Genomic DNA, 16,173 nt, shown 5'->3' with positions numbered 1-16,173 from the left:
ATTCCTCTTACATCTCTGCATTATTTTGTCACTTACCAAGTTCTTATATATCTTTTTTCCTCCTCCAACCCTCCTTTGAGCCCATGAAGAGCCCCAGCCCCTGCTTATTACCTATGTCTAGAAATGGGTACGATGTGAACTTGCTTGTCCAAGATGGCTCAGCTAGTGAGAACAGAGGGTGGATTCAGAGATGGGTGCCTGTCTCAGGAGTGTGGCTCTCTCCACTACACCACACTGCCTGCTTGGAGATGTCTGTCCTGCCAAATCCAGACTTAGCCCAATTTCTGGGCCTCCCAAACTAAGATCAGCCAGTAAGAGTTTTAAAATTAGCAAAGGTTTGGCTTTTATTCAAAGCAGGGACCAAGCGCCAGCTGCCCCTGCACCTGGTGTGCACTAGGTCGGGAGCCCACTGTACCAACATGTTATTCTGTGGCTTGAGGAAATGCTGTTGATGGGGAGGCTGTCATCTGCCTGGCTTGACACACATACAAGAATAAACCTCAACAACCAGCCCACAAGCTTTCCAAAGGCCATTATCACTTGTGGAGTGGACCTTGTGTACACACAAAAGATGACAGTATCTGCAAGATGAAAGCAGGCTCTGGAGCTACTATTATTAGATTACTTTTATTTAGAGAAACAGGGCATCCATTGGGAAAGTTGAGGACTCGGAGCCTTCTTGACCTAGATTATGTTTTCTTATGTCAGCCACAGCCAATCACAAGCTGAAAAAAGGTCAGCACTACTACTTGCCTTAATTGCAGAGGAGTGTAGTTAAAAGTGTGTGGCATTAAGATTAATATTCATTATAAAAACACAAAATATAGATGAAGATTAAAATTAATTTTAGTACCCAGAAATATTCTCTTTTCAGACTTTTGTTCTTTTCATGAAAACCACTCAATAGTGAAAGTGTTCATGAAACAAATTAAGTACAGCACAATTAATTACGTTTGCATTACACTGGTTACAACAGGACCCCATGCAGGAACCAGCACTCCAAGATTTGTCAAATGTGGCTTTGCTGGGTTTCCTGTGGTGTGTGATTTTGTCATTCACCACAGGTGGTACAGCCACTGGGGACAGAGGAGAGGGCGCGCCTGGAGAGGGATCTCAAAAGTAAGTGGGAGATGCTGTTGGGCTTCTGACCATTTTTAACAATGAGTTTATTAATTTTCTTTGCAATAACAAGAGATACTCATAGCTTTAGAAATACTTTAATTATTGAAATTACTGCAGAAAAATCCTTTGATTATTGTTACTCCAAAATTTTCTAGCCTTTAATCCACATTCCTCACGGCACTGAAAGTTTTTTTTCTATTGTTGTTTTTTTAATTGTGATATTTGAAACACATGGCTTTTTAGGAGTTCAACTAATGAAATACAGCAGAACTGGCTTGACCCCTCGTCTCTTTTACACATACTGAGTTTTATGTGTGTGCATATCTGTTATGTACACAAACTCATACAGATATTTTAAAAATTACATAGATTTATGTAATTTCCAAAATAAAGGCTCGTGTCATATAAATCTTATATTTTCCATCTATTTTTTACTCAATAGTATACTGTACGCATTTCCTGATGCATTAAATATTCCCTCAAATATGATTTTTAATAAAGTCTTCCATTATGTGGCCACAGCATACATTATCTATTTCATTATTCAATATTTTAAGTGGCTTCCAGGCTTTTTCATGTTGTGTGTGACTCTGGCCCTGTCTCTTACATTTTCTTACAGTCAATTTCAGAATCAGAACTACCTTCCTGAGGTTTTCATGAGTATAATCAACAGCATATATAAATCCCCCTCATACAGTGCTTTGCTCGCAGCAGGCGCTCAATAACTGGTAGCTATAAATAGGAAATCAAGTAACCAAGAGAACGGACTGACTGTGCCACTGCAGAGGGCTGGGGAGGCCATGCTCCCCTCATCCACTCAGGGCTCAATGGAATGGGGAAGGCGGGGCTGGGAAGCTAGAGGCAGGGGAGGGGGGTGAGGGTGGTCCTGGGGGTCGGGGTGGGGTTGCTCCCAGGAGCAGACAGACCCATCAGTACCTAGAATGAAATCATTCTGCATTTTGAACCGAACAGACACCTACCTCCCTGATGCCCTCAGACATGCCCTCTCTTTGGTCTCAGAGACCCGCTGTGAGGCTGCAACACCTATTCAGGTGAAGAGGGGACCTGGATGATATTGATTGCACTCCTCCTTCAGAAGCTTCATGTGGCTGAATACTGTTTGGAGAACAAACAACATGAACCACTGTGTTCTCAAAGATTATTTATTAGCTATTCTCATCCATGATGAAAAAAATAAAATGTAAACAAAATTAAAAATAAGATGAAAATCCTACAATATTTCTTGCCCAAGGACATCAGCTCAAGTACAAAATGGGACCCCAGGGCCTTCATGTCTGCAGCTTGCCTACAGGAGAAGCCCTCACAAGAAGAAAGACAACCACACTGTAATGTCTGCTCGGGTACAGGGTCTGGTGTGGCATGACAGGAAAGTACAGTGATTTTTTTTTTTTTTTAAACAGAGACTAGAATAATTAGAAGCCTATGAGCAACACCCCTTCCGAGTGGGAACTGCTGGGCTATTCTTTGGAATGAGTCTTCCCAGGCCTGATGATTGCACTGCATGTCCTTGGGGTGGCCAGTCTCTGTTCTTTGATGGTGGATTTGACTTCTTAGTACAATCAGGTCACCTGGAGTTGGTTTGGATGGATAGGGGATAATGGAATTCTGGGATGTTATTGGGGGATAAAGCTTTAAGTGGTACAGCAAGGAAACTTTTATATGGGCCCCAGCTGGCCCTGGAGGCCTTCCTCAGAGAGGTGGCAATCTTGCAGCCTGTGCCATGCCACGTGAGTGTCTTGAGGGAGCACACAGCTCCTGAGGTCAGGACATGGAAGGACAGGCCTCCTCCGGAAGCTTCAGCTCTGGACTGCTTGTTAAAACCCTGGCTCATTCATCCAGAGCTCAGTGGGAACCACAGTGGTACTGTTTATTCTTTCTCATAAAATAGAAGCCTGCCAATTTAAATTTATATTTGGTCCAAGAAAGGCAGTTTCTCAAAGCATTCTGGCTCCTTAAGGACCTGGGCACCACTTTCTTTCCTTCCCTCTCTTCATATGCTGTTCCCAGCCTACAGGAAGATGTCTATGTGTGCGTGCTTCTTGATGCCTGGTCCTCTAAAGGAAGAAGGTCCTGAGCACCAGCAATGCAAAGGCCAGTCTTCATTGGGTGGCCTCAGGACAGTGACCAGCTGGGTGACAGATCTGCAGTACCATGATCCTGGAGGAGTCTCTGCAGAGTCTTTCCAGGGGGTGATACTTCCCTGGGGCCTGCCCCAGAGCAGAAGCAGGCGGTGCAAATGCACCTAGTCGTCCGGGATGGGGGTGTTGCAGTTCCCGTGGTAGATCTTGACGTGGCCCTCGCAGCGGAAGTAAGCGTCAAAGACGTCGCTGTAGCCATGGTCCCTCCACCAGGTGCACAGCTGCCGGTTCCAGGTACAGTCCAGCACGTGGAAGAGCTCAGGGTGCTCCATGCCGATCATGGTGAAGAAGTCCTGGTCCCCGAGGTGGCCGCGGAAGTGGTACTTGCTGGCCAGCTGCTGCACATGCGCGGGCTCCAGCAGGCGGCTGTAGAGCGGGGACTGGCGCATGGCCTCCAGGCTCAGCAGCATCACCCCACTGTTGAAGCCAGGGAGCCCATCGGGGGGAGGGCCCCCCACCCTGGTCGTGGGGTTCTCATGGCGGAACTGCCAGAATGTGTGCCTGTGAAGGGGAAAGGAGAGACTTAGCCCCGTGGAGGTGAGCCTGCCTGTCAGCCCTGCTGTCTGTCTCGCGGCATTCGAGACTCGAAATCTACTTCCCACCACCAATGAGTACAGAGCAAGTCTGACCCCAGGTCCCTGACTCCAAGCCCCATGCTGTTCCACTATCTACTGCCACCTCAGGATGATGATGTTGGCGTCATCATCTTCATTGTCCTCGTCATGCACCTGTACAGATTTAGCACGTGCTAGGCACTGTACTGCCTTATCTTATTTGCTCCCCACAACAACCCTAAGAGATGAGGGCTCTAAGAGATGACACATCACTTCATAGTTGAAGAAAATCAGGCACAGAGAGGTTATGTAACTTTCCCAAAGTCACACAGCTGGGAAATAACAGAATTAGGGGCTAAATCCTATCATCTTCTGGCTCCAAAGTCCATATTCTTCAGATGGTAACAACTCAGGCAGAACTTTCTACCTTTGTCTGTGATCTTAAAGAGGAAGAAGGTAGAAAGGAGGAGAGCTCCTGAATGGTGAGCTGTGAAGATATAGGAAGTCAATCTCAGGCTGAAAGAAATCAATTTTCTGCTTTGGAATAACCCTTATTCAGGGAGACCCAAAGTCTACCATATCTGAGAGGCTGGGCAAGAGCCAGGGACTTGAGACCGCTCTGGACACACACCTATGAGTTAGGGTGAAGCAGCTATAGAGAGCCAAGTGGGCCTTGGCTAATTGGGAGGGGATGTCACTTCAATGTCAATCTCCATGTCAGATTTAGAAATCCAGTCTAGGTTCATGGTGTGTTAGAGCCAGAGGGACCTGTCTACGTCCTCCATCCAAACGCTTCCTTTTGGAGGAGGGAAGAAAGAGCTAGAAATCTCCTTTGAGTGACATGGTTACAGTGCTGGCCACTCTGGTTTCCAGCCTCCTTGGTGTCAAGGACTTGTGTGCTGCAAGAGTGGGCAGGAGAGGGCTGGGGAGCTGAGCCCATGACACAGAGCGGAGGCCAACCAGCACAGCCCTGCCTTGGATGAAGGAGTAGAGCTGGAGGCCTGCTGTGGGCAGTGAGGGGCAGGGCTGGACCTAGGTCCTCAGAGTAGGGAAGGTATCAAAACCTCACCCACCTGCTCCCCAGTCTGCAAACACCCCTCTGCCTCTTGCAGAGATACTCCAACCAATGGCAGGACAGGATCTGTGTGGTGACATGTAAGGCCTAGTGGAAATCAAAACAGAGCCCGGCCCAGGGCACCCGCTGCAGGGCCATTCTCCAGATCCAGAGCACTTGTCGTGTTGGGGAAGAGACAAGCCTGCCTTGTGGCCTCACATATCACAAAGGGAGCCGAGCGTTTGATCCTGGTGAGGGAAAAGCTTTCCCTCAGGACACTCACAGGCGGAACACTCAGTCCATTGTTTGAGCTCAGCCATAATCAGACTGTGAGTGGAGCAGGGCGCTGGCGCCTGCCTGCTGATAACAGCCGCCCTGGCAAAAATAAGCTGCTAGAGCACACTGAGATGCCACGGTCCTTCCAGCCACAGGAGCCTGCGGTGATGGGATCCCAGTGTTGGGATGCAGTCTGGCAACTGCTTGCTTGTTCATTTTTGCCATACTTCCTCCAAGCGGTTAATTTCAAGCTAGGATTCTCCCAGGCAGATCTAAGCCACCACAGCATGGCAGAGGAGGGACCCTCCACCCAGGGTGCACCCCCACCAACTTGCTCACTCACCTGTCAAGGGGTCGGGACAGGTGCATCTACCAGAGAGGAAGCAGGGAAGCAAGAAGCAGGTCCCGCCCCCCTTCCTTCCGCCCACCCTACCCTCTCCTCTCTTCCCTCCCAGAGGACCCGGAAGAGGGCGGAGCTGGTCCAGCTCTGGGGCCAGGCTCCTTAGGCAGGGTCAGGCACGTCAGGGCCTCCTGACAAGGGGCAAAGGAAAGTAGGTGTGGATGAGATGTCACAGCCGCTAGTGGCACGTGGAGCCAGGGAGCAGGACGAGGACATGGTCTTACGACGGCCGGGCCTGTGGCTTCACTGAGCGCTCCATCTCCCACAGAGAGGGTACTAATGGCCTTCAGCCCTTCACCAAACTGGGGGCAGGCAGGCCACCCACAGCCCTGGGCACCTGCCAACCTCCAGCCAAGACCAGCAGCCTCCTCACACCTTCCCTGTCGGCAGAAGGAGTGATCAAAGGGTGACCTACTGGGCTCAGGAGGGGAGCCAGAGGCTGAGGGAGGAGGACAGAACATCCTCTGAGTGGAGGCCACAATCCTGGTGGCTATCTGGGAACATGAAGCCCAGTGTGGCCATACAGGCAGCACCAAGAGGCATTTTATAACAAAGGGCCAGGCCTGGGGCATCAGCACATTATGAACTATCAGGAGCAAAGGAGGGAAAGGAAATTGGAAATCCAAATTTCCCAGTGTGTTTGCCGAGGCAGAAACAGCCTGAAAAGGAACTGATGATCCTCGAAGCACAAAATGATGGTTCACAGTGTTCCAACCATCCCAAGCGAACCCACAAGAACACAGGGCATGGAGCACTCTGGGGAATGGCAGGTGCTCTGTCTTTTATGCCAGCTGCTTCTCCTGGCTGAGCCACACTGGCTCAGGCTCGGGAGAATGACATGATATGGGGATGGGCAAGGGCTAGAGCTCATGCAAGGAGTGCTTCAGTTATGACGCGGGGCTGTGGGCGCTAGCCTTGCAAGGCGTTGCCACTGCTCCTCACACCAGAGTCAGAGGGCAGCAAAGCCTGCTGACATTCTTCCCAGACACTGCTGTCTGCATTGAACAGAGAAAGTACAGAGGTCCTCGGTGTGTCTGAGCCAGAGATTCTAATCTCCAAGGTCCCGTTATTTCTGACCGCCTCAGAACCCACAGGCTAATGTTCTAAGGAGCGGCACTTGGATTTCAATCTCGTTTCTGAATTTGGCTGGCACAGCCCGAGACTAGGGGCACTAGGGATGAGACCATCAGAGGATACAGCCACCACTGGCACTTCACGGCTCAGAGGGCAGATCCAAGGGCTGCTACAAGGCAGGTCACAGGGGCATGGGGCTGCAGGAAACCTCTGTATGAGCGTGGATACCTGGTTCTGAATCCTGGAGCTGCCAGAAATTTCTTTTTTTAACTTCCCATGCCCACACCTAGCCACTTTGCCTAATAGTGTAAACCCTGTGGCTTGTTCCCATCCTCCATGGTCACCTTAAGAGCCACAGCACAAGGGACAAGATTCCTCTCCCTCCTTGGAAATCATCCTAACTAATAATCATTTTAAAAGACCATTAAGACTAATGAACTAACCTTCATGAAGAAAACCCATCTTTATGGAAAGGGTATTTGAAATAATTTTGACTACAGTCAGCCCAGAAAAGGCAACTGTTACCACCAACACCAACACTACCAACACCAACACCAGTACCATCACCACCATTACCACCATCACCACCACCACCATCTCCACTGTCACCACCACCACCATCTCCACCGTCACCACCACTATCATCACCATATCCACCATCACCATCACCACCACCACCACCACCATCACCATCTCCACCATCACCATCAACAACACCAACACCACTACCACAACCGCTACCACCACCACCGCCACTCCTTGCTCTCAAGACAGGCCCTGTAGCACAGTGAGGCAGTGCTCAGAAGGCTTTCCCACCCTGCAGGATGGCCCCCTCCACCTTACACATTCCCAGCTGGAAGGAGTGCGTGCCCAAATGACAGGGCTTGCATGGGGTGGCAGAAGGAGAGGATAGCTGGTGGGGCATGTTCCTGCCCTTATCTGTAGAACCTTGTAAGAGACACGTTAGGTGGCAAGCACCAGTCCTGTTTGCAGGCCAGCAACTGAGTTTCCAAACTACAAAATCCCTCACAGAAAGACAGAGGGACCAGCAGGCCCTCTGCTTCCCAAGCTGAAGGGCCCCTGGGTAGAGCTGGGGCCAGGGGCTTGGAGTTAAAACCAGGAGGCCTGGCAGGAGAAGAAAGAGCGTCTGGGGACAGAGACCCAACAGACAAGCTGCAGGGGTTCATAAGCTTCCTCTAGGCGCCCTCTACCCCTCTCATCCCTCCAGAAGGAGCAGCCTCCATTCCAGCCTCCACAGGGCCTCTCTCTGCACTGGAGGCTACAAGATTCCCTGTTCTGCACACTCCTGGCATCTCTGTGCCATCTGCCCAGCCTGGGAATGGGGATTCAGGGAAAAGACAGAACCTGGAGAAGTCTGAGGGAGAGTGTAAGTGCTGTCTGTTGACTGACAGGATTAACATCCATCCACACACAGGATCAGAACAGACTACAGTCAGCCCAGGGGTTGGAAGGCAGTTGTATGCATTCCCAAAATCTGTGTCTTGGAACTTTGTCCCATCAGGGCCTTTGGCTGGGGGACGGAGATTTGAGACAGGGCACTGGAGTACAGCTATTACAAGAGCCGAGTTTTCTAGAGAGCCACCTGCAACACCAGCAGAGTGGGCACTTCCTTTTACCCACAAATCCACCCAGCTCTCTGGGATAGTGTGCTCAGGCGCCAAAGCAAAGCCAGCTCCAAAGGCAGGCACTTACCTCCTCCTGCTTCTGGTGCTGCAAATTCAAGATAGCGGGGCCCTGGGAGGAACCTGCTGCTGTTGCCCTGGCATCTGGCATCTCTGGCCCCTTCACAGGGCTGCTCCCTGTGTGCAGGTGTCTTTGTGTCCACAGTCCTCTTTTTATAAAGACACCAATCATTGGATTAGAGGCCACTTTACTCCAGAATAAACCTGTCTTAATTATATATGTGATGACCCCACTCCTTCTGTAGTACCAGGGGTCAGAACTTGAGCATACAGAATTCTGGGGGACACAATTCAACCCATAACATGGCAGCAATGAAGACAGAGAAAAACATTACAGCTCACCTTCACCTATTGCCACACCTGAGGATGCTGGTGGGGTCCAAAGCTGGCAAATTCCCTGCCAACTGAGAGAATGAGTCATGATGGGCTGGGCAGCCCTGTCTAGGAGGGTGTCAGAAGGAGGCAGGCACCCATGGCTGGAGAAGGGAAAGGCAGAGCAGCTTGGAAATGTGGGCCTCAGGTAGGGGCATGGAACAGCCAGCAGGCAGATGTCCAGAGCCCACACGGTGACAGGTCCTTGTTCTATGAGACACACAGGAGCAACCAGAGGACCCTCAAGAAAAGGAGGAATCAGTTACCAATCCCTGAGCATTCACCAGAGCACCTCTATGCCCAGCAGATAGAGGCGTGAGTACACCCTGTACCCCAGAGATGCTGACAGTCAAACAGGGAGATAAGATGCCCCACGTGAACTCCCCACAGTGGGATATCTATAATCTGGAACCTAAAAGCCTGGAGTGGGCCACCAGGCCTATAGGTAACATAGGTCCACAGTGGGCCTCTAGAAGCAGAGGAGTGCATGGTGCTGGGGTTGTAGCTCAGTGGCAGAGGGCTTGCCCCTCACTTGTGAGGCACTGGGTTAGATCCTCAGCACCACATAAAAATAAATAAACAAAATGAAGGTATTTTAAAAAAAAAGAAGCAGCAGAGGAGTGCAGACTATGTCTATCTGTGCCCACAGGGAGAGTGGCCTTGCCTGTCACTGTGGGTACTCAGCCACAGAAGGGCCGATGCTACAAATAGGCCTGCCTGCCAGGCTCCTCTCGGGGTGTGGTGGCACCTCAGCAACCAGCTTCTGTCCATCCAGCCAGTTTGGAGGTTTCTGTTTCATCATATCTTCCTGCCCTGGCATGATAAAGGTGACCCACATTGTCTGTTGGTTCCCCAAACTGCGCCTGCTATGACCAATCTATCTCTGTGGGACTAGAAACTACCATGGTGCTAGAATCCTGGAGGGCAAAGAGCCCTGACAGAAGACCTGACCTGCTATAAGACGGCACTCCAAGTACCAGTGATCCTCCTCTTCTCCAGAGCCCTCTGGTCAGCCTGAGGCCTTCCCAGGGCCAGGCCCAGCCAGGGCCCTGAGCTGCTGCTCCCGGGGGCCCTTGGGAGGTGTCACCTTCCTCCAAAGTTTCAGGCCTTTGGAGTAGGCTTGTCTCCTCATGCACAGCTCCCCATGCCTGGCCTGCCTGGGTATCTTGGTCACTCAGATGTCTTCCCACACCTGTCCCGGGAGCTGTGGGGCCTGGGGAATTCACTGTCACTCAATCTCACACACAACTGCAGTGCAAAGAGGTGCCAAGCTGGGCTGGGCTCTGGGTGGGCTGCATGGGGAGGACCTGGGGAAAGATGGAGGGCAGTGGCTTCCTTCAAGGTGAACAGAGCTAATAACAGCAAAGGCTGGGAGGAGTGGATCTGGGCAGGGGGCAAGGGGAATGTCCCACTCAGTCTCTATTGGTGACAGCAAGAAGAATAGTGATATGAAAAAGTTCAGGTCACTAGCACAGAGTGTAAAGCAGGTATGACAGAATTCTGGAGAGTTCTGACATTCAGCAGGTGGAAGAAGAGGAGCCAGGAAAGATATATGGCCTTGGTAACCCCACCCACCTGTCCCCTACACTGACAACCTGCATGGCTGGTACAGACTCAGGCTTGGGGTTCTTTTTCTGCTGTTAGGATCCTGGAGAAGCCACAGGACCACGTGGACCTTCCAGCTGGATCTGCAGGCCCCAGTGTGCCCACTCCAACTATTTGTCACCTAGCTCTGTGACCCAGGTACCTGGTAGAGGTACCTCCAGCCAACCTTCCTCTACCACTCCTCATCCTCTTTCAAAATGGTTCTTCTCTAGGCCTTCTCTACCTGGATGATGCCTTCGAAAGCCTTGCACTGGTGATACAAATTGCATATTTTGGAGAAGTGGCTGCAATGCCATGCAGAGAAAGCAGAAGCCAAAGACCAATCATTGGCCGGGTGAGCACCCTGGCCAGGATCGCCATCCTCAAGGTGGTGACACAAGATCCAGATTGTGCAGCATCAGCCAATGACACAGAGGAGAGGTAGGCAGCGGAAGAAAGGTGGCTGGGGAACAGGCTGAGGCTGAGGCAGCCTCCTCGCACCATAGGGCCCATCTTATTGAAGGGGAGCTGACCTGTGCCCAGAGGTGCCTGGCTATCATCCTGCAGAAGCTGGAGGAAGCCAAAAAGCTGCTAATGAGAGTGAGAGGCCCAAAGGTTAGTGAAAACTGGGACCTCAAAGATGAGGAAAGGATGGAACCACTGGAAATCCAACTCAAAGAGGCTGAGCACACCACAGAGAAGCAGACAGAAGTGTGAAGAGGTGGCTGTTACTTAACGATTATTGAAGGAGACTTGGAACACACGGAGGAATGAGATGAGCTGTCAAGAGTTCCGTTGCCCAGAGATGGATGAGCAGATCAGATTGATGGACCAGAGCCTGAAGTGTGTGAGTGCTGCTGAAGGAAAGTACTCTCAAAAGGAAGACAAGTGCGAGCAGAGAAAGATTCTTACTGACAAACTCAAGGAGGCAGAGACCTGTGCTGAGTTTGCTGAGAAAACTGGAAAAGACAACTGATGATTTGGAAGATAAGCTGAAGTGCACCAAAGAGGAGACCTCTGTATACAGAGGACGCTGGGCCAGACTGCTTGACCTGAATGAGAGCCAGAGCTCCAGGCCCTGCTGCTCCTGCCTCTGAGCTTGACCTGCCTGAAACCAGCCAGCCCAAGCTGACCTTGACTGAGGACTGATCTTCAACAGGAAGCTGCTTTCTCTTTTCAGCAGTCCTCTTATTCCAACCCCTTGTCTCTTTCACCAAAATGTCTCTGCCTTTTCCCAGAGATTCCAGCTGGGCTAGAGGCTAAAAGCCTTCAGAAAAAGGGAATGAGCACCATGCCAAGTGACTTTAAAAGCATGTTGTGATGTCCACATTTTGTAATTGCATTTTTTAAATTGTAATAGCAATCATCTATGAACCATTCCAAATTATTCCACAGCTCTGAGGCAGCAAGCTCATTCTTTTCTCATTTTTGGAAGGTAACTTTCCAGCCTAATCCATATTGTTCTTTCCATAGGATAGAAAAGGTATGGGCCAAACACAGCCCAGGGAAAGACTCTGCTATGGGAAACCTCATTACTGTGCATGAAATACCAGCCAAACCAGAAAGGCCAGGACAAGTTAGCCGAAGACCAAAACCTACACTATTCAGGTATGTTTTTTGGTTTTTGAATTGGCTTTAAGGTATTTTTGGAAAACTTTATTTTTATTTTTCACTTTTTCCATCAGAAATAAATAAACTAAGAAGGGGAGATTTCTGAGACTTTTCAAATTTTATTTATTTATTTATTTTGTGGTGCTGGGAATTGAACTCAGGGTCCGGGCATGTGTTAGGCAAGGGATCTACCACTGAGCTAGATCTCAGACCAAATTTTTGTCCCATTTCTACCCTCTTCCCAGCTACTCACAGAAGGGATCATGGGCCTCTCAATGTGGAGGTGACTGCTAAATTGCTCTTCTGCTGTCTTGAAAGAAAGGCTGTTTTTGCCACTGACTTGGCCGTATGAAGCTCATCTCATCACCCTTGTCTGCGTCTGAAGCTGCCGTCCCATTCTGCCATCTCATTGTGTTTGTACAATGTTTATGTACAACATTTTAAAATTTTATATTAACTTGAAACTTTGCTTTTTGAGGGTTGGGGTATGCTGGCAGTATGCTGACCTTTCAAAGTTTCTTTCCCCACCTGAGCTGAGGTTTCTGTGAGGCCTGCAGGTACACATTCTGAAGCTTACTGGTTTAATGTACTCTCCTTTGTTGTAGTTTCTTCGGGACATTTAGGAGAAAGAGAAACCAATAGTGTTTTGATTCTGAATGTTGACGAGTGTCCTTTTGAAATAAAGAACCAGTTCCTCCAAAACAAATAAACAAACCAAAAAAACAAGTTGCCCATTTTAAAATTAAAAACAAAATGGTTTGTTTTGGCTCACAGTTCTAGAGGCATAAGGTCTAGGGACCTCATATGGTGATGGCCTTATTGCAAACCCAAGGTGCTGCAGAACATCACGTAGCAGGAGACAGGAAGCACATGTGTGCATGTAAATGGCCCACTCTGCCTCTCATTCAAAAGCTCTGATTGTGCAGAATGACACATCAGAGAGCACCAAGGACCTCAATCCCCCATCCACAATAGAAAGCAACCCTGCTGCAGTCTCCTTGGTCCCCAGGGATGCACATGACCCCACTCTCCAGGTGTCCACAGCTGCCTCCCCACCATCTATCACAGCCCTGCAGCTATAGTGTGGCACCTCCTTGCCCATCATTGCTGCTCACCACCCACATCCTCTTCCTCTGCCCCAGCTATAAGGACACCCTCTGCTCCTTCCCTTACCTTGGCCACAGGTCTTCAAACCCCATTTTAGCTATACACTGAGCCCTCCATAAACCTTGTCCCTAGAGGCATCCTGCTCCAGTGATGGGGAGCTAAGACAGATCTCTCTGTGACAGCAACACCCCATCCTTACTTTCTGAAACCTTCTCATGGGCCCCTTGGGACTCTAGGCCCACCTCTTCCCATTCTCTGCACCAGCAGATGCTCCTGGATCTTCCTGGCTTCCTCTCTGGTCTAGCTGGCCTGAGGACCTCACTACAAGCTGAAAGCTAAAGAGGGTGAGAATTTAACAATGTGCAGGAGGTCACAGTGACCTTCGGCAGAGGTGGGCAGTAAAGACCAAGAGGCCATGTATGTTGTACTGGGAGTACATGAAAAGCAGGGAACAGATACAGGGAAGGCAGATGGCATCACTTTGTAAAGAGAGGTCAGAGGGAAGAAAGGAATGTACACACCAGAGAAGGATAGACAGAGACATATTGAGGGAAAGAGCAGAAATGATAACAGTGATGGTTAATATTTAGTGAACACTTATCATATGCCAGGCCATGTTTGAGTACCTAACTGCAAGAACTCTAATATTTGAATGACCAAATAAGGTCAGTCCCATGGTCTCGAGCTTCTAGTGAGGAAACTGAGGCAGTAAGAAAACATTAGGTCTAAGATCAGGAAAAGCAGAGGAGCCAGGCAGAGGAGGTGCCAAGAAGAGGGGTACCCTGGGGCACATCTGAAGTTAGGGATAGTGAGAGACCTCAGGAGAGTGAGAGGTGAAAGATGAGCTGGGGTGTGAACAGGCTTTGAGGAAGAGAGAATTAGGTGCAAGGGTCTCTGGGTAATACTACCAGAAATCAATAACGAATGAATAAAAGGGTTCTCCAGAGTACTGAGGGCATGAGTGGGGGGAAATGGATTGATAACTGGAATGTCCCTCATTCATCTTTATGTTTTACTGCATCTGAATGACAAAAGTTACCTTAGAACTGTTGGTTTCAAATGGATAGACTAATGGATGAATGAATGAACAAAGGACTTAGAAATTCTAACACTAGAGGGTATAAAAACATAAAAGAGGAGAATGTTGAAGAAAGTGCTGGAATAATAATTTAGAAAGGCAGCTAAGGAGCTGAGTGTGGCAGCCAAACCTATAATCCCAGCTACTTGGCAGGCTGAGACAGAAAGATCACAAGTTCAAGGCCAGCCTGAGAAACTTAATGAGAACATGTCTCAAAATTTAAATAAATGAATAAATGGACTAGGGGTATAGCTCAATGATACAGCACCCCTAGGTTCAATGCCCAGAACTAAGAAAGAAAGAAATCATTGGGAGGAGAAAAGAAAAAAGGAAGGGCAGAAAGAAGAAAGGTAGAAGGAAAGAAGGAAAAAAGGAAACAAGAAAGGCAGTTGGGGAGAGGAGAATGTGCCCCTGGTCTGTCTGGAGAGCTGATGAGGGGTCTTCACTAGAGGAAGCCTGACCTCTCACAAGGTGAGGACAGAGAAGGTGAGGCAGAGGAGCTGGCCCCATGAGCCCTGGAATCCCTGTCTATAGTCAGATGCTCAGTGTGACACAGACTAGGCATGAAGAAGCCCAGATGGAACCTGACCCAAGCAGGCCTAACCTTTTGGACATTACCCTTCCTAGCACCAGCCGGAAGATGCCCAGCCTGCTCCCACTGGGGCTTTTATGTTACCGTCAGGCAGCAGCTCAATTCTGACGGAAGCAGTGAAGACCTGTGAGCACTTGGGCAGGCCTGGGGCGCAGGCCCCAGCTCAGTGCCCTGGCCCTGCCCTTCCCTGAGTTTAGGCTAAGGGGAGGGATACTAGTCAGAGTGAAGACAAAGTCAGAGAGTCACCTTCAGAACTGGCTCACTGCTTCCAACAGCCCCACGGCACTAGAGGTCACAGGAGAGAGTGCCTGGAACACACGGTGAAGTGTTTTCCGGGACAGCGAGCAGAACGCAGCAGGAGCGGTAAGGGTGGTTAGGGAGGGGTGTGTGGAATTTAACCTTGTGTCCCCATTTGAACTCAATTCATCCATACCAACACCCTTCACCCTCCCTCACAGATGGGGGTGTTCCTGGTGGGGCTCCCTGGGCACAAAAGCACAGGATGGCACGGTGCCGCAGCAAGGGCAAGCAGGCTGTGGCGAAGTGTGTGGCTTTTCAGGCCCAGAAAAACATCTGAGCAACCTTCCATCTAAGCAGAACTCCACCTTGGGCTGCCTCTACTTGCTGTCCTGAACATCTGTGGCATGGGTCTCAGTCAAGGTAAAAAGAGTAATTGTCCTGTTGACCCAAAACTGAAGATCTCCTACTTGTCAGGCAAGAGCAAAGCACTGCAGGGTAGAGTGATAGACCAGACCCAGGTCCTGCCAGCAAGAGTCTGTCAAGGGCAGTCCTTCCTAGATGTGCCATGGGTGAGTGGGATCCTCGGGGTCTTGTTAAATGCCAATTCCTGTCCAGAAGCTGCATCTCTGACAAGCTCCCTGGGAATGGCAAGGTCACTACCCGAGGACCCTATCAGGGGAAAAAAGAGACTCTTATCATTTTTATGAAGAGATAAAGATTACAAGACTAACAATGACATCATTTCATTCTGAAAATGACCATAAAATAGGTAGCATAGCAACTTGCACATTTTATACTAATTCTGTGTTCATGCTTGATTCTATGCTAATGCTTGCTGTACCTTCTCACTTTGTGAAGCCCTGGGCAGGCCCCTGGGGAGATGCTTCCTGAAAGCAGCATGCTCATGAGTGCCAGGAGGGCCCAGCATCACCTCCTTCCATTGCCAGGGATCCGCAATCAGCTGGGGTGCTGGGGAAGGGAGGGCAAGGAGGAAGGTATGTGTTAGATTCCAACTGCATGGAAAGAAAGTACCGTGGATGTGGGCATTAAGAATGTAGGTTCTGGGGCTGGAGAAGTGGCTCAAGCGGTAACGTGCTCGCCTGGCATGCGCGGGGCACTGGGTTCGATCCTCAGCACCACATAAAAATAAAATAAAGATGTTGTATCCACCGAAAACTAAAAAATAAATATTAAAAAATTCTCTCTCTCTCTCTCTCTCTCTCTCTCTCTCTCTCCCTTCAAAAAAA

At 49.6% G+C, this 16,173-nt stretch overlaps 1 protein-coding gene and 1 pseudogene across 1 annotated transcript in view; one reads left to right on the top strand and one right to left on the bottom strand.

The window, feature by feature from the left end:
- Positions 1-2,271: 2,271 nt before the first annotated feature.
- The window catches only part of Xxylt1 (xyloside xylosyltransferase 1), a 160,983-nt gene continuing 147,081 nt past the window's right edge, over positions 2,272-16,173 (bottom strand). The window contains exon 5 of the mRNA XM_048794620.1: positions 2,272-3,782. Coding sequence (XP_048650577.1) covers positions 3,386-3,782 — 397 coding nt within the window. The 3' untranslated portion in view covers positions 2,272-3,385. The remainder of the gene's footprint in view (positions 3,783-16,173) is intronic.
- On the top strand, positions 10,614-11,395 carry LOC107143076 (annotated as a pseudogene).

This window comes from Marmota marmota, unplaced genomic scaffold (assembly GCF_001458135.2).
Source record: "Marmota marmota marmota unplaced genomic scaffold, marMar, whole genome shotgun sequence".
NCBI lineage: Eukaryota > Metazoa > Chordata > Mammalia > Rodentia > Sciuridae > Marmota > Marmota marmota.
This window is presented reverse-complemented; position numbering and strand designations above follow the sequence as displayed.